At 33.8% G+C, this 19,148-nt stretch overlaps 3 protein-coding genes across 4 annotated transcripts in view; 2 read left to right on the top strand and 1 right to left on the bottom strand.

The window, feature by feature from the left end:
• Positions 1-6,238: 6,238 nt before the first annotated feature.
• LOC145263908 (uncharacterized) lies at positions 6,239-7,441 on the top strand. The gene has a single exon (XM_080120988.1). The coding sequence runs from the start codon at positions 6,239-6,241 to the stop codon at positions 7,439-7,441; it is 1,203 nt and encodes a 400-aa protein (XP_079977114.1).
• A 604-nt stretch (positions 7,442-8,045) lies between these two features.
• Positions 8,046-8,696, top strand: LOC145263907 (uncharacterized). The gene has a single exon (XM_080120987.1). The coding sequence runs from the start codon at positions 8,046-8,048 to the stop codon at positions 8,694-8,696; it is 651 nt and encodes a 216-aa protein (XP_079977113.1).
• A 1,436-nt stretch (positions 8,697-10,132) lies between these two features.
• The window catches only part of LOC145263730 (E3 ubiquitin-protein ligase E3D-like), a 39,135-nt gene continuing 30,119 nt past the window's right edge, over positions 10,133-19,148 (bottom strand). Inside the window, exons 7-8 of one of the 2 annotated variants that reach the window (XM_080120707.1) lie at positions 17,545-17,698; positions 10,133-11,076 (exon numbers count right to left, since the gene is read on the bottom strand). In XM_080120707.1, coding sequence (XP_079976833.1) covers positions 11,053-11,076; positions 17,545-17,698 — 178 coding nt within the window. In that variant the 3' untranslated portion in view covers positions 10,133-11,052. The remainder of the gene's footprint in view (positions 11,077-17,544; positions 17,699-19,148) is intronic. The other variant, XM_080120708.1, reaches the window with a different exon arrangement.

Genomic DNA, 19,148 nt, shown 5'->3' with positions numbered 1-19,148 from the left:
CTGCATATATATATATATATATATATATATATATATATATATATATATATACCTGCATATATATATATATATATATATATATATACCTGCATATATATATATATATATATATATATATACCTGCATATATATATATATACCTGCATATATATATATATATTTGTATACCTGCATATATATATATATTTGTATACCTGCATATATATATATATATATATATATATTTGTATACCTGCATATATATATATTTGTATACCTTCATATATATATATATATAAATATATACATATGATATACCCTACCCCTCTTCTCCGAGGGCTGGGCCGCATCCGTCGCTGTCCTGGTTCATGGGAGCATACTTGTGATGTACTTCTGGCCGTGTTCGTCGTTCTCAACTCACAGGACCATAGATGAAACCCAGCAGGGCTACATTCTTACTTGTGTAGTGGTGGACCCCTTAAGGGTCATCAGACTCTCACTGGTCACTGGAAATATCTTCTGCTGCTCAGGGCACGCGAAATGTGCACGACCCTTAGTCCGTGTGGCAACATTGTCGATTTCGGCCGTCACTCCGGCTTTGTGCTGGATCCAGTCTGTCTTTTTCATCGTCTGGCGTCAGGTGATATCTGAAACAAACTGCATTTTCATTCAGGCTGGCAAATCGAGAATCAAGGAAAAACTCTGGGACATTTTTATAGAATGAAACAAAATAATTATTCATAAATCGTTTTACACTTGTTTAGTCGAGTTCTTTGATTCAAGCTTCATGATGCAGGTTGCATACTTTACTTCCACTAATCAATTTCCCAGCTAAGAATAAGAGCTTTCCAACTTAGCTTTTATGAGGTTTTGCCCCCCCCCCCAGGCGGGGTGAAAGCGATGTAGACACCTCGATGCCAGTCAGTCAAAAGGACCAAGGACCCTATTCTAAAAAACACAATCGTTTATATCAAATCAGAAATTCCTCCCTCCACCTTTTTGGAGTTATTCTTCTCTTTTCCATTCTCTTATTCTTTTTCTTCTCTCGTGAACTCATTATTTTATTCTTTTCATTTTCTCTTTCTTTTCTCTCTTCTTCGTCTTTCATGACCATATCTCTCCCCAGGTTCAATTTATCCATTTATCCGTCCAACCAACCCATCTCTGGCTGGTGATCTGGCAGTTAAACACAACAGGTGGGCCCAACGACAACACCTCCCAGACACCAAAACAGACCTTTTGAACCCAAGTCATTGTACCTGTCTCACTCAATTAGTAGTTAAAATTCATTTTTTTTACCAAATCCAACTAGAAAAACAATCTCTTGTTCCACGAATCATATTATCAGATCTTATATTTTCTTTTCTCATTGAAATATTTACTCTTTTCTGGTGGACAGGAATCTCATAAACATCTCTTTTTCCTCTCCCATCTTCTCTTCCTCTATTTGAAAAGCAAGATCATCTGGTGTCGCCAGGGATCTCGTCATATCTATATCTATATATATATATTGTAAGAATTGAAATTGATTTGACTTACCGGGAGTGGGTCGGAGGGAAGAAAAGACACTGAACTGCTGTTTGCTGTTACTGAGAAACTGGGTGTCTATTTCTTACTAAGTTAAATAAGCATTCTAATCTCGTTGGAAATCACGTTGGAATTCTCGCCACTGTTAGTATGTATAAAAGGAGTTGTCTCACTACGGGTTAGTGATTAGTTAAGAACCTTGTTATCTAGCTTGCTAGTCGGTTGGCGTCTCCTAGAGTGATTACCTCGTTACTGTTGTTCAGCAAACGTTATCTGATAATTGTTACCTTTACAAGGAAAGAAGACACCATTTCGTTGCAAGCCCTTACTGCCTTTTCTTACACCCCCCCCCTTCTTCTTGTTGGTGAAATAGTCCCGACAAAATTGCAACAAAATTTATTACCCCTCTTCTAGAATTGAATTATTCTAGTATTTGCTGTTCTTGCCCAAATTGTAACATGGAGGATTCAGTCTCTATGGAAGAGCTTGATCTTAAAAGGAAACTTCTGCAAAGAAATGTACTGACTACTCTAAAAGAACTAGGAAAAGAAAAGAGTCCTGAGAAAGTGCTTTCTCGTTTCAAGAGGGAAATTGAGGAATGGATGGAAGAGCTGTAAGCCCTCTCATTGGGTATGGAGGAGATTTATGCTAAAAAAGGAGATACAGTGACCCTGGCCAGTTTAAGTACTGCCTCCTTTCGCTTTAAATACGATGTCAAACGAAGGCTAAGTTTACTGCGAAAGACAGAGCAAGGCGAGACCCCAGCGGTCACCTCATTAGATGGAGATATTGACTCGATTCCTAATCAAGAGAACCCGGTGACCCCTGATAAGAGATCTCCACCTTCCAAATTGGCAGCCCAATCATCATTTTCGGTGGAAATAAAGTTGAAGGGACCTCACTTCACTGAAAAAGACTTTAAAAAAGACAAAAGGAGTTTTAGGGACTTTTTGGTAAAATTTGAAAATTGTGCCAGGTCCATTACATCGGACACGGAAAAACTGTATTTCTTAAGACGTTCATTAGAAGGCAGAGCTCTCCAACTGATAGATCACCTTTCTCCCTCAGAAGAAAGTTACCTGATGGCCCTGAAACTTTTAAAGGACCAATATGTGGACGAGGAAGAAATAAGAGGCGAGATTATACAGGGAATACTGGACTTTCAGTTTGATAATCTTGAGAATCTGGAGGAATTGAAAAATTTTATTGTGAAGACCCAGGCTGATGTGTGGGAATTAAGGGCTTCATACAATTGCGATTTGTATGATGATAGGTCGTCCGGAGCAATTATAATATCGCAAGTGTTGTTTGCGAAGATCCCACCAGCAATAAAAGTAGAATTTCTGCGAATTTCTGGCAGTTACTACCCTTCATTGTCTGTGTTGTTGAAGGAGACCCCGAGAATAATCAAACAAGTGCTTGTTGCAAGAACGCCTGCTAAGATAACAGTGAAACCTAGGCTGCAACCTAAGTTTAAGACACCAACTGAATTCTCATCTCTCCAGACGTTCAACACAAAACTGATAACAGAGACCAAATGTGACTTTTGTAAATCAAGTGAACATTTGTCTGACAACTGTAATAATTATACGACCCATGAGGCCAGAATAAGCAGATGTTGAGAGCTATGCCTCTGCTTTCGTTGTATTAAAAAATCCCGCTTCGGAAATATGTGTCCATTGAAGACATCTAGAAATGTTTGTTGTCTTCGTTGTAAATCTAAGGGACACGTGACTGCCATGTGTTCTTCTGTTACTAGTAATATGCATATTGATACATGCCTACGCACTAAAGACTGTGATAACGCTTTCCTGTCTCCTATAATTTGAATTATTGTGAAAAAAGGGGATAAGGAAGTAAAAGTTAACTGCTTGTTAGACACCGGCAGTTAGAGGACTTACCTGGACTATTCAATTTAAAAATAACTGAATTGCCTCTCCTTAGCAAAGGATAGAACTATTGATGTGAAAACTTTTTTAGGAACAAGTCCTAAAATGTTTAAAGAAATCTTTTTGAATTTAAATTTGTTCACTGGTAAAACCCATACTCTTCCAATTCTTGCGACAAAATTAAATTTGTCTTATAATCTGGAAAGCCTCCCCCAGATGCTTAGGAATCTGAAGAATTGTAGACTGGCCGCTCATTTTTATGAAAAAAAAAAAAAAAACCTTATTGACTATAGATGGGTTGCTAGGGATTGACGCAATCCATAAATCCTAAAGGTGATTCCTTGTATGTATGGAGCTGCTTTTGAAACACAAAAAGGATTTATCCCCTTCGGAAATGTTAACTCTTTTCTCTTTGAACGCCAGATCAAGAAACAAAAAGAAACAAAAGTAAATTATGCAGAAGTGTTGGCTAGAACGCCACAACTTAAGACTTCCAGAATCAACTATGTAATTCACCCAGAGGAATGTTACCCAGACCCTCTAAATAATTGGTTTAAAGACAGTAACGTTGAGTGAGGGTTGGAGAACATGTTTAATCTCAAATCAATTGGATTACCTACTGATGAAGAGTTCTCCACCTTGGATGAAGAGTAGGTGAAACACTTTAAAGATTCCATCAGATTTAAAGATGGGTTATATCATGTGCGTCTTCAGTGGTATGAGGACAAATTGAAATCTGTTCCTTCTAATTTTGGTGCATCTCTACGGATTCTGGATAAAGTAACAAAGGATCTTGAGAAGAAAAAATTGTATGACCAAGCCCTTCAAGTTTTTCAACAGCAAGAAGATGAAGGTATTATTGAAGAAATAATTGTACCCCCTAAAAATTTTAAAGACTAGACATGGATTCCCCATAGACCTGTGTTAAAATTAACTGACCAGACAACTACAAAGATAAGACCACTTTTTAATTGTTCTCATAAGCAAAAGGGTTCTGTGTCATTAAACGAAGCAGCATATCCAGGCGTAAATTTGATGACTGATATGCTAGAACTGATAATCCGTTTCAGAACGAACAAATATGTTTTGTTGGCCGACAGCAGAAAAGCATTTCTGATGATTCGATTGGAAGCCAAAAAAGATCGGAATCGATTTTGTTTCTTTTTAAAGAAAGGTGAAAACTTGCATTGCTACCATTACAAAACCATAATATTTGGTTTCAATGCAAGCCCTTTTATTTTGAATTATGTGTTAAAGTTCCATGCTGACAAATTTCTTTTGAATGAGTGTTCAGAAGCATTGAAGTCTAATTTTTATGTTGATAACCTAGTTAAAACTGGGAATAACCCTGAAACCCTATCTGCCTTGTATACCTCTGTGAGAGAGCGTCTACACGAAGGAAATTTTGATTTGCAATCGTGTAATTCTAACTGTGTAGCGCTCAAGAAAATGGAGGCTGATGGAACCTTATCAGCATTCGATTCTGCTTGTGAAAAAGTCTTGGGTTATCTATACGACCCTGTGCAATATTCCATAAGGGTCCCACCACCATCATGCGACGTGGAAGCATCAACCAAGAGAAAAATATTGTCCGAGACCTCAAAGGTATTTGATCCTTTGTCCCTTTATTTACCTGTAACAGTGCGAGGTCGTTTATCAATGAGAGAACTTTGGAAACTAAAGCTGAATTGGGATGATCCTGTTCCTCAAAGCATGTGTTCTGTTTGGAAAACACTGACAAGTGACCTGTCGGCAATTGACTCTGTATCCTTTCCGAGGAGAGTTTTAGATGAAAGAAAGGACATAAAATTATTTCTCTTTTGTGATGCGGCTAAATCCGCATATGGGTTTACAGTGTATGCAGTACAGGATGGAAAATCATCCTTGGTATTTGCAAAAGCAAAAATGGCTCCTCTACAAGGAAGATCCCTCCCAACGTTGGAACTTTTATCTGTGTTTTTGGCTATGAAATGTGTCCCTTTTATTAAACAGTCCCTAAAGGACATTACTGTAAAAATATTTATGTGATTACAGATGCCCAGGTAGTTCTGTCTTGGGTTTTTGCTGATTTTGTCCAAACAAAATATATATTTGTAAGACAGATTACAGGACATAACTCAAATGACGGAGAAAATTAAAACTGATCTCGATATAAAAGTAGGTATTTGCTTGTAACTTGGGATCCATCACTCGCTTTTTTAATCTGTTAACAAACTCAAAGATCAATGAAGTTACACTAATCAATTTACTAAGGCTGGAAAATCTCTCCAGCTCTACTACAAAAGTGGCGACTTCATTCTCTGTTACATAATTCACCGAGGGACAAATCCGACCCATCTGAGCCTTAGAAAGGCAACCCAATTGATCATGGTGCCAGGAGGATTCTTCCTGCTTTATCCATTCAGGCGCCTCATACAAAAGAGGAAGGTTTTCTGTAAATCTGTTAATAGTTAGGCCTCTGGTGAAGAAATCAGCCGGATTGTTAGCAGATGAATTTAAAGAACGGTTCAACTCATACAACCTTAAACATTGTACTATTCCACTGTTTTCTCTTTGGTACGGTGGCAGTTGGGAAAGGTCTATCAAGACCATAAAATCTTGCCTATATAAAGCTATAGGAAGAGGAAAAGTAGACTATTTTGGTCTACTAAAGTCTGTTTGGCAAATGTATTGCTTATGTTCTCAGTGTTGAATATCAGAAGTGAGGTCTTTCGCACTTGCATTGTTTATTATGGATGGATGAAAACTCGAAACTAAGACCACAAGAATATGACAGATTTGTGCAAGCTGAGATTCCTAACCCCAATGAAGACTTTCAGGGGCACCAGTTGGTACTGTAGCACATGATCCATGGCCCATATTGCACTAACAAGTCACCATGTTGGAAGGACGGACAGTGTAGCAAGAGATATCCTAAGCATTATAATGTGCATACAAGGTGTGGAGAGGATTCTTATCCCGTTTACCGACGCCGATCTCGTGAAATGGGTGGACATCATGGACATAAAGAAGGGAGGCCACGCCAAAATATTACAAATGAATGGGTTGTTCCTCATAATTTGCAGTTACTAAAAATCTTCAACTGTCACTTAAATGTTGAAATATGCTCTTCTGTGCACTCAATAAAATATGTCATTAAATACACAATGAAGGGCAGTGACCAACTTTGTTTTGAAGTAAACTGTGAGGATGAAGTGGCACAGTACTTAACTGGTAGGTATATTGGTCCATCGGAGGCTGTTTCTACTATTCTTGGCTTTCCCATTCATAATAGAGAACCTGCTGTGATTCGTCTCCAAGTACATCTTCCTGAGCAGCAACAGATATTCTACCAAGAAAATGAAACCATCCAACACAATAACAATATGACCAAGCCTACACTCATGGAATTCTTTGATCTTTGTGTCCGTGATCCTTTTGCAAAAACACTATACTGTGTTGACATTCCACGATTCTATGTGTGGAATAATAAAAGATGGCAAAGAAGAAAAGCAGGAATGAGAGTACAACTGCATCCTCACATATTTGAAGCAAATGTCATAGGACGTGTATACACAGTTTCTCCCAACAGTGGCGACTTGTACTATATGAGGTTACTACGTCATCATGTTAAAGGACCAGTGTCTTTTGATGAACTGAAAACAGTCCATGGTGTAATATTGCCTTCATTCAAAGATGCATGCAGAGAGAAAGGATTGCTGCATGATGATGCTCCCTGGCAGCACACGGCGGAAGAGGCGGAAAGAACAAGATTTCCCAGAGCCATGAGAGATTTATTTGTTGTGCTCCTTGTGAATTGTGAAATCAACAACCCAATTGATCTTTGGGAAAGATTTAAGGACTCAACGTCAGAGGATTTCCATCATCTGGAGCAAAGAACATTGTATGATCATACCTTATTAATAAATGGAAAGCATTATAATCAAGCCCTCTCATATCTGCAAGAAAAGCTTGACACATTTGGTAAAAATCTGCAGCAGTTCAACTTACCAGCACCACAAAACCTACATGTTCATCACGTTGTCAACAACAGATTTCCTCTTTGAACAGCAGTACAACACAGATGAGCAAAGAGAGTTTGTGGAAGAAAAGGAACCTTTGTTGAATTCTAAACAAAGGAATGTGTATGAATTTATTTGTGACTGCTTAAACAGAGATATTGGAAAATTGATCTTCATAGATACTCCAGGAGGCACAGGAAAAACCTTTCTCAACAACCTAATTCTTGCTTAAGTGAGAAGCAGTGGTGATATTGCCCTTTCTGTGGCATCATCTGGTATAGCCGCAACATTGATGCCTGGAGGGAGAACAGCACATTCAAGGTTCAAAATTCCTCTTACTATCAAAGATAATAATCTATGTAATATTGCCAGAAATTCAGACACTGCAAATTTACTCAGAAATACCAAGATTATTGTGTGGGACGAGTGTCCAATGATGAGGAGAGAGAGATTTGAAGCAGTGGATTGAACTCTGCAGGATGTTTGCAAAAATAATGCTCCTTTTGGAGGGATTTTAACCGTCTGCAGTGGTGACTTCCGGCAATTCCTACCTGTAGTGAAAAGAGGCAATGATGTAGATGTTGAAAATGCTTGCATAAAAAAATCTTACTTGTGGTGCAAGTTGAGGAAATTTGATTTGAAAAATAACATGCGTGTTGATGAAGATGGACTTATGTATTCACGATTTTTAATAGATGTTGGAGAAGATAAACTCCAGAAGAATAACAACGGTGAAATTGAACTCCCCAAAGATATGGTTTTACCTTTTAGGAGAATCGAAGACAGTCTTGATTTCATATATCCTTCATTTGAGAATTCTGCTGAACTCTTTTCTAAAAATTGTGTTTTAGTGCCAGTGAACGAATCTGTTAGAAACATCATTTCCATCTGCATCAGACGTTTCCTTGGAAACATGGAGGAAAATTGTTCATTCAATTCTGTATGTGATGGCACAAACGCAACTCATTTCCCTATAGAGTTCCTCGATTCTTTGGAGATGTCAGGCTTACCGCCTCATAAACTGGAGCTGAAAAAAGGGTCTCCTATTATGATGATGAGAAACTTGGATCCTCCACGTCTGTGCAACGGTACACGATTGATAACTGAGGAGTTGCATAAAAATTTATTAGTAGGCAAAATTATTACATCTGCATTTAAAGATGAAATAGTTCTCATTCCAAGAGTGAAATTCATATTATCAGAAAATGACGGAATACCACTACAACGCATGCAATTCCCAGTTCAGTCATGTTTTGCCATGACTATAAAGCACAAGGGTAAACAATGGACAATGTTTTGATTTACTTAGTTATATGTAGCACTAAGCAGAGGGAGGAGAAAAGAAAATGTGAAAGTGTTCCTTAAGAATGCACCTTTTGCTAAAAATATTGTAAATACAAATGTTCTAAGTTAGTATTATGAGGAAGCATTCCTTCCATTAATGTTCTTTTGTTTGTTTTGTAAAAGAAATGGATTTTTCACTTTATATGTTATGTATCTTTTTAAATTTTCTTTGGGTGTATATATCTTGAAACTTTCTGTTGTTCATTGTTTAAAATATAAAATAATACTTTATATGTTATGTTTGTTTTGAAACTATTTTATTGTGTATATATCTTGAATTGTTCGAGATTCGAAGTTCCTATCCGTCGCGGTTACCACCTGATGAAGGCCAGAGGAATAGTTGGCCGAAACGTTGTAAATAAACAAAACCAATAAAAGATCAAAAACAACAACTCATAAAGATGAGAATAATAGTCCAAAATAAAAATAAATTAATATATAATGCTCATTTCAAAAATGAATTCCAATTAAGGAATAATATATATATATATGATTATCTTTTATAAAACTTTTATTATTACACACAGGTTGTCTAGTTTATTTTTATATATATATATATATATATATATATATATATATATATATACTAGCATGGGTGCCCGGTGTTGCCCTGGTGTTTGGAAGTGTATGCTGAGCAAAAAAAAAACAAAAGGTCAATTTTTTTTAACTTAACTTAAAATTTATTTTGTTTTGGCCTCAAATAAAGTTATCAAGTTAGATCCATGTCCAATGAACCTTTATCTAAAATTTCCAGTGTTTAGACCCAAAATTGTCGGAGGAGTTTGGTAGAGTTCTCAAAGGTCAAATCATTGAACTTTGACCCCTTAATCGCCAAATTTCTGGCCAAAAACCGATCACAGATTTTTCCAAATCTCAGTACCCTATATATAAAATTTCGAATCTGTAGACTTAAAATTGTCAGAGTTATTGTGTAGGGAAATGTACACACACACACACACGTATATGTAGGAATACAAATATATATATATATATATATATATATATATATATATATATATATATATATATATATGTGTGATTAGTTTTTTGGAAAAAGAAATCCAGCAGAGTGCTCAATTAAAAGGAAAATCCGAAATGTAAGAGCGTATTTATATTTATAAATAAACGCGGGGGTGGGGGGAGAGATTTAACAAAACGAGATTTAAACGTGAACTCGCGAGGTATATATATATTTCACACTTCCGGTTATAAAATAGACGAATATTGGCTGAAGAGAGCTCGATAAGGATACCTTAAACGGTCCTTATTATCAGGCTTGAAACCGACGGTACCAATGCTTTGTCTCATCTAACAACTTTCTGTACACAAAATATATATATATATATTTGACCTAATTATAAAAAAAAAAAAACTACAGAAAAATCTTTGATATAGGTACCTCCATAGAATGGAAATTTCATATTCTAAAATTCATGTAAACTGATCAAGTAGTTTTACTTTTATAAAGAAAATAATTTTTGAACGAATTAAAGCGATTAATGTGAAATCTGTAGCATTACGAGTCTGATCTCGTAAGTTTCAATTATAAACATATCCAATACAGGATATTCCCAAAAGATTTTAAAGTGTTTTCAATAATTTTTATAAAAAAGAATAACAAACAAATTTCAATAGCTCTTGTTTGTTGTTTTTTTTTTCAAGATAGTGATGCAAGACAATCCCTTTTTGCTTACTCATAAAATTTGATTTTTTTTTTAGTTAAAAATAAAACTACTTGATCAGGTAACATGATTTTTGGAATATAAACGTTTTATTTATTTTAATTTTGTTCTTTGCAAATTGGATTTCATTGAAATAAGCGTAAGCTATTTCCAAATATTTGTAGTTGGGGGAGAGGTTTGAGGCTAGGAAAATGGAAGAGAAAGTCAGTAGTCATAAATGACTTTCTAATAAAATGCATATTGGGAGGGAAGGAGAGAGAGGGAGGTCAATAATGATCAGCTATTTCCTAATATACATATATTGTTCTGAGAGAGGAGAGGTTTAGGGTTAATCATCATAACCAACTTCCAAATTATATATAGAGATCTTAATTTACTGAGCATAAATAAATGAATGATTAAAACTTTTCTTAATACTTATTATTTGACAATTTTAGTTTCCATATGTTGTCCAAGTTGTGAACCCTATTGCAGGTTTGCTAGGGCTTGTATCGAGATATACATATCATTAGAAATAAGATATAAAAATTATTTTTGTAATTGTTCATGGAAAGTCTGAAGCGTACTTTGCATCTTTGCCAGTTGATTATTTATAAATAACAGTGACCTCCAAAAGGTCATTTGAATCTTCTAAGGTGGACGCAGAAAACCAACCTGAAAAAAAAAAAAAAAAAAAAAAAAAGAAGAAAAGATTATTGTAAAATGCGCTAAAATCTCAATATTATAGAAAAAGAAATTTTAAATTAGATATTCACTTCTGATGAGAACAAACTTTTTGTTTCTAACATATTTAAAAAATTCCATACTAAAATTTTGGTTAAAATCAGCTAACATACTTCCTAACTTCTGGCGTAGCACTACTGGAAACAATGAGAAGGCAAATCAGTTCCTTTCCTTTTATTGTTCTTCAGTATTTCTAACTGTGAATCTATTTATTGAAATAAAATATAAAAAAAAGACATTATTGAAAAGTATACAATAAAAATGAACAAAATTATAATTTTGTTAATTAAACAATAAAAATAACACAATTAGTCTTTATTTGCACTTTTAATAAGAAAATTAAAAGAAATAAGTTTTTATTTTATTTGAAATCTTATAAGAAATGTTTGTGAAATTATAAAAATAATTTTTTTTTTTTTAATTCTGAATTAAATTTTTTTTAATTTGAATTTACATAATAAATGTTTATGAAAGTATAAAAATAAAATTATTGAAATCAAAATAACAAAATTTCAAACATCATAAAAAACATCCAATACATAATATTCCCAAAAGATTTTAAAAAGTGTCTTCAATAATTCTGATAAAAAAAAAAAAAAAAATAATTTCAATAATTCTTAATTAAAATAAGATTAAAAACACTTTTCAATGATTATTAAATAAAAAAAATGATCGAAAAAAAAAAAACAATAAAAAAAAAGAGTTCATACACAGGAGAGATATAAGCATAAGAGAAAAAAGCGAAAGAATTGATTTGCCTTGTCACCGCTTCCGGTAGCGTTACGCCGGAAGTTAGGAAGTATGTTAGCTGACTATAACCAAAATTTTATTTTTATTACATTTAAAAAGTTTTAATACAGGCACACATTTTTTGCAACATATAAACAATAGTATCAAATATAATCGCTCAAGGTTTGTTGAAAGTTTGCCATCTTGTACGTTATTGGTTCAGAAACTAATTTTCATCACGTATAACTAAAAATGCAATTTTGAACACGTGAAAAACTTTTTACAAATGTAATGTTATCTTGTTCAATCCAGCACGGCCGTAGCCAAAATTGAACTCATTACACGAGTTTGTAGTGTAATTTAAATTTTGTCAGTAGCTGAATACTTGATGCTTTGCCAGGGCTATCAAGGGTATTTTTTATCGTGACGACATCACTAGATGAGGTGCCTACCACGACTTAAGAGAGTACTTTCTACCCTTGAGAGAAGGATAGACCGCACAAGTTTCTCAACCTGGTATTTTATCTTGCGGTACATACAGCGCCTCGCCTTCCCAAATGGTCACCCATCTGGTACTGGCCAAGCTCAACGTTGCTAAACTTTGGTGATCTGGCGAGAACCGGTGTGTCAACGTGATTGTGCCATACTTATCTGTAGTAAATGAAAATGAATCATAATAGAAAAAATAATTATTAGATCCAGTTAATATAAACATTGGACAAAATACCATTACTTCTATAAAAAAAAAATATAGAAGCAGAACATTGTCCAGATAAGGTTTATTTCAACAGTTAACATGTGGAAATTTCTTAATATGATTAATAGCACAGTAGAGATCAAGCTAATTATTTATTTATTTATTTATTTTTTACATGGTAGTCACCACTTATCAAGGCCCGGAAGCCACTTGGGGATAAGGGCTATTGCGTGTACAGTAGTCAATGGGATAATATCGTAGTAATCGTTAAGTAATGGAGATTTGATAAAGTGGCTTACTTTAGGGGGCGGTTTATCAGGAATTTGTTTATGTTGGACTTGAAGACATCCAAGTTGTAGTCAGGTGGGAAACAGGCAAATGGGAGAGAGTTCCACAGGCGTGCACTTCTAAGAAAGAAGCTTTACTCATGAAATCTACGTTTTGATTTAGGCACAGATAAAGAATGGGGAAAATTATTGACAGTGGTTTATGCTAGACGGGTGTTTTTCACGAAAGATCGGTGGGGAGGGGGGGGGCAGAGATTGGAGCTCAGACGAACACTTGCCATGGAAATAACGATAAAACAAAGACAGGCTCGCAATGTCTCTTCTGTGGGAGAGAGGCTGCAGGGAAGAGAAAAGGACATCCCCCACTAGGCTACAAAGTCTATTTTGTACTCTGTCAAGGCAGGATAGGCTGTTTTTAGCAGCTCCTGCCCAGATGTGGCAACAGTACTCCATCCGTGGACGTACTTGGCTTTTATATAGATAGAGAATTGCATCAGCAGTGAGATATCTTCTGGAGCGGTAGAAGGATTCTACCATTTTCCCAGCGACCTTGGCAACAGACTTGATGTATGTATTCCATTTCAGGTCAGGAGTAAAGGTCAAGCCCAGAAGCTTATCAAAATATGGAGCCTCCCCTAGATGAGAGCCATCCATTTCAATTGATGCCATATGGGGCCAGAGTAAGGCAACAAAATCATATAAAAACACACAAACACAAATTGATGAGCAAACAAAAAAAATGTTGGTTCTTTGTTATTGTAACAATAATCAAAATATTGAATTTCAAGTGAAACCAATGGTATCTACTAAATTGTCATGTCACAGTAATTAACATATCCAAAAATTATGAAAAATGATTAGATAGAAAATTAATTATCAGAGAAAATACTTTTTGAAGAAATTAGTGATTTTAGCTTTAAAGACGTAATTCATTTTTGGAAACTGTCAAAAACTTAACAAAAGCCAAAAAACTTATGTTTACTTTTATATCAAAAAATTCAAAAAGAAAAAAGAAACGCAAAATGTGTATATACATTGTGTTCAGTGATGCGATTCAGCCGGTTCGCACCGGTTCATGCGAACCGGTACTTAAAATATTATGAGTTCGGCGAACCAGTTGTTAAAATTACGTAAACCCCTATTCATAACTACATTATAGTAGACTCTTTATTCTTATTAACATTTTCTTAGAACCTGTTCTTAAAAGATTTGAATCCCACCACTAATTATGTTCATTCTGAATAAATTCCAAAAGAAAAAAAAAAAAGCAAGCTATAAGTTATGTTATGTTCGTTTTGTTATTTGTAACCTGTTTTGATTTATATAGATCCTTCTTTTAATAAACTACGAGTTACACGTGACAAAAGAAACATGGCCGAAATCATTTTTTCGTTGAATAATGAAATATGGGTTTTGTTTAATATTCCAGAAATATTTAACTAGCTGGCTTTGTTCGGGCCCTATGTACTGTTCATAACTTTATGTGCATATGTATATATTAAAAAGTGTGAATATGTACGGTAATGCCTTCCTTAACTACCAAAGAGAAAAGTTGGTAGAGACCGCAGACGTCAAACGTTTTTAAACTTTGGTCACAATTTTGACCCCTTAACATTTGTTTTGGGCTCAAATTAAATTAAAATGTTTGACCCATGTCCAAGTAACCCGCATCTAAAATTTCAAGTGTTTAGAACCAAAATTGGCAGAAGAGTTTGATAGAGTCTGTAAAAGTCAACTCTGTAAACTTTGACTTCTTGCCAGCCAAATTTTCACTCAAAAACTGACTAAAAAGCTTGCTGCATGTCTGAATACCCTTTATGTAAAATTTCAAATGTTTAAGCCCAAAATTGGCTTAATATTTTGCTAGAGACCGCAAACTTCGACCCCTTGGAAGCCAAATTTGCAGCCAAATAATGATTAAAAATCTTGCCCTATGTCTGAATACACTTTATGTAAAATTTCAAATGCTTAGATCAAAAATTGGCTGAGTAATTTCGTAGAGACTGCAAAGGTAAAACTTTTTAAAACTTTGACCCCAATTATGACCCTTAACATTTATTGTTTTTGGCTCAAATCAAATTATAAAGTTAGATCTTTGTCCAAGTAACCTATATCTAAAATCTCAAAAAAAAACTTAAATCTTTTCAACTGGATTCTTCTTTAAATAGTAACCCAATAAAAAAGACCATTAGAACAAAATTTTCATTCACAAAAGTTTTCAACTTGAATATTTAGTTCTTGTCCAGAATTCCTCTCATTAACAAAAAACAAAAATAAAAAGTGCTGTACAATATAAACACTCATGACAAAACGAAAATATATTCAAAAAATTATATAAATTAGTCAAGTAGTTTTATTTTTATGAAGTAAATCATATTTTAAGCTATTAATGGGAATTCATAGGCATTACAACAAATCTCGCATGTTTGAATTATTGAGTTATCTCCCTTTGTTTTTTTGTTAAGTGGACAAGACAGCTGCTCTTCTGTTTGAATTTTATTTTTTCACTTAAAAATAAAACTACATGATCAATTTACGTAATTTTTGGAATATGATATTTTTGTTTTGTCAGCTACATACATCATACAGATTTTTCTTTATTTTTGTTTTTAATATGAAGGAATTCTAGACAAATTAAACGTTTTAGAAAAGATAGTTTAAAACCCTTTATTTAGCCTATCATATTAATTAGTGTCCCTTTTTCTTTAAGATATGTATGTTTTCATATGCATAGAAATACATAAAATTGTATATGTTAAGTTGAAAAACACAAAAATTAAAAAAGTAAATGGCTTATAATTTAAAATAGTAACTCAACTCAAAATAACTAAAAAAGATTTTAAAGATAAAAAAAACAACTTATTTTACATCCAAATTTTATCAAAATAACCAAAAAAATAAAGGAAATCAAGTCAAAATCGAAGGGAATTTCAATATATTTACATTAATACACTCAAACTGGCTTTATAAATAAAAGCAAAAATTTAATTTAATAAAGCTTGAATTCTATGTAAATGGCCTTTTTTCTTAAAAAAAAAAAAAAAATTGTTTTTATATGCATAGAGATAAAAAAAAAAATAAAACGTACAAAAATATGGAAGTGCAAAAATATTCATTTCAACAGCTAATACATTGAATTCTCATAATATGATTCATAGCAAGTTATCGATAGAGATAGTGTTCTTTTAATAATAGTAATAAATCAATAAAACAAACAGAAAAGGACAATTTATGAATCATAGACCAAAAATTTAACCCACTAAAGTTTTTTTTTAACAACATGAACTACATGTAAATGCCATTTTTCTTTAAGATTAGATTGGGTCTATATGCATAATGACACAGTATTAGGTGCATCACATTGAAAAACACTAATATGAAAAATATAAATTGCCCATACTTGGTAACCTAGCTTGAAGTAGGGTAGAAGAAAAACTATTAATGACACAGGAAAAAGAATTGTATATTTATAAAGAGCAAAAATTAAATGTTTTTTTTTAACCCTCCAAAATAAATGAGTTTTCACAAGTTGAAATTGAAGGGAATTTGACTAGATTTATCGATTTTCGTACACCAAAAAACTATTAAGGACACAGGAAAAAGAATTGTCTATAAATATAAAAGCGAAAATGTATGTATGTATGTATGTGTGTTCGCCTTTTCTGTATGTCTACAAAAGGCTTTTTCAGAGAAGCGGTCACTCGCTTCACAACTTTTTAAAACTTTTTATATCACATATAAATCGTAATATCTCACAGTTAACAACAAAGCTCGCCTGTCTATTTAATTTGCTCGATTTCGGGAAGATAAATATTCAACATTTGTCGCTTGCCGTATGTCGGTTAGTCTTTTTCCTATAACATCTTGGGAAAATAAAAATCCCGTAGTCAAACTTGACCTCATTAACTCATTAAAACGGGCACCTGCCAAATCCAAGTAATTAAATAAATTCAAACATGTTTCCGTTAGCATCTCGCGGTGGGACAATGGTTAACGTCGCACGCTTTTTTTTCACACTTTAATTTACAACTTTGCCTCAACGGTTGTTAAAAAAAAATGTAAGTATGAGGATCGAACCCGAACCTGAACCATTGAGGCAAAGTTGTAAATTAAAGTGTGAAAAAAAAAACGTGCGACGTTAACCATTGCCCCACCGCGAGATGCTAACGGAAACATGGAAAAATCACGAAAAATTAATGGTGAAATAAAAATTCAATAAATGACAATATTTATTAATCTATCAAAAATTCTAAGCAAGAGATTATAATAAAAGTACTTAATCCATGGATTTTCAAAGCTAGGCTCTTTCCATCAGCGGATAAACATTAGTAAAAAAGGCATCAATGGTTAACATAAATTCGAAAATATATCTACATACACACATTACTAAAAATATAATTGAACATAGAAATTCATTAATAAGTGTACTTTTACAAGGATTAAACATCAAAGGATTTCACAAAGTCACAATACATTGTAATATCATACTACCCCCCTCTCTCTCTCAATTATTTTCATCATTCCATTCCTCTAACCATGTCTAATTTCATTCATGCTTTATTTACATAATTTGCTTTTTATCCTATCAACTAAAACAAAGCTGGTGAAACAATCCTCCACATCTTGTGGAGTCTATTTACCATTTGTTGTTCAAATTTCAAGGAAAAAGGAAGAGAAATCACTTACATTAAATTCATTGATTCTGCGACACCAAAGTGGAAGCGAGTTAGTGCTACAAGTCAAAAGTTGAAGGAGAGACATTGTGAGTCGAGATGATAAAGTGAGCTGCAGGACCGAGGGATCATTCAGCCATAAATCAAATACTTCATCATCGGTATTACTAAAAGAAAAAAAAGATGAAATAAATAAAAAATAACAGATGAAACAAATATTACATTATATATATCATACATATTACATTATATATATATATACATATATATATATACACACGTAATCTTTTATACCATTGAAATAAATATTTTCCAATTTTTTATTCAGATATAGATACTAATAAAACAAAGTTCATTTAGATAGCTCGATAGTGCAATACTAGAGCTATAAGTACTTCATTGGAAACAGTCAATTTTAGGCTCATCTCAAACCGATTTAGCTTTATATACATGCATACAATTGTTTCGCCCTTTTACTGATATTTTATTTATATATACATATATATATTTTAACATTTTCGGGGGTTACAGAATTTAATAATGGCTAAATACAGACCAATCAACATAATGATTTAAAAAAATAAAAAATGAAAATAAAGGTTAGCTAACCAGGTTTCGTTCCTCACTTAACAGAGCTAAATTGAGGAAAATAAGATTAAAAAAAAAAAAAAAAAAAAAAAAAAAAAAAAGTTCATGAATATGGTGGGGGGGGGGGAGGAATGGAACATAAACAGGGGAAAAATCACAGACTAATTTAAGTCCTAAAAGATTTTCTTTTTGCTTGCAAAGAGAAGGTCTCTAAAGACTTAATAAAAATAGTCTCTAGAATTTTTAAATGAAAGGGCAAGTGCGACTTACTCAAGATCGTAAACATGTCGATCCGGTAGATATCTCACTGCTGATGCTATTCTCTATCTATATAAGAGCCAGGTACATCCAAGGATGGAATACTGTTGCCACATCTGGGCAGGAGCTGCTAGAAAGGACTTGGCCTGCCTTGATAGAATTCAAAATAGACTTCGTAGCCTCGTAGGAGATGTCCTTTTCTCTTCCTTGCAACCTCTATCTCACAGAAGAGATGTTGCGAGTTTGTCTCTGATGTATCGTTATTTTCATGGAAAGTGTTCGACTGAGCTTCAATCTATGGTCCCCCCTCGCCAAACTTTCACAAGAAACACTCGTCTAGCTGTAAACACTATCAATAATTCCCCCCACTCTTTATCTGTGCCTAAACCTAAACGTAGATTCCATGAACAAAGCTTCTTTCTTAGAACTGCACGCCTGTGGAATTGTCTTCCGTTTTCCTGCTTTCCGGCTGACTACAATATGGTTGTCTTCAAGTCTAATGTAAATAAGTTCTTGATGAGCCGTTCCATATAAGTTATCAAATTTACCAAATTTTCATTACTAATGATTACTATATTGTCCAATTTCTACTGTACACTCTTTAACCCTTATCCTTGAGTGGCCTCTTGGCCTTGATAATGTGGTGATGCCTATGTAAAAAAAAAAAAAAAAAAAAATGTCAGCACTGAAATTCGTGGCACACGCATGGTTATTTATAAGGTGGTCACAAATCGCAGGACTATACATATTATTCAGAACATCCGAGGGTGA

Source organism: Euprymna scolopes, chromosome 39 (genome assembly GCF_053919585.1).
Source record: "Euprymna scolopes isolate OS-2025 chromosome 39, ASM5391958v1, whole genome shotgun sequence".
In the NCBI taxonomy this organism is placed as follows: domain Eukaryota; kingdom Metazoa; phylum Mollusca; class Cephalopoda; order Sepiida; family Sepiolidae; genus Euprymna; species Euprymna scolopes.
The sequence above is the reverse complement of the archived record's forward strand: the minus strand, read 5'-3'. Positions and strand labels throughout refer to the sequence as shown.

Coding starts and splice junctions, on each gene's coding strand:
- LOC145263908 (XM_080120988.1), top strand. CDS start 6,239: ATGATCCATGGCCCATATTGCACTAACAAGTCACCATGTTGGAAGGAC.
- LOC145263907 (XM_080120987.1), top strand. CDS start 8,046: ATGCGTGTTGATGAAGATGGACTTATGTATTCACGATTTTTAATAGAT.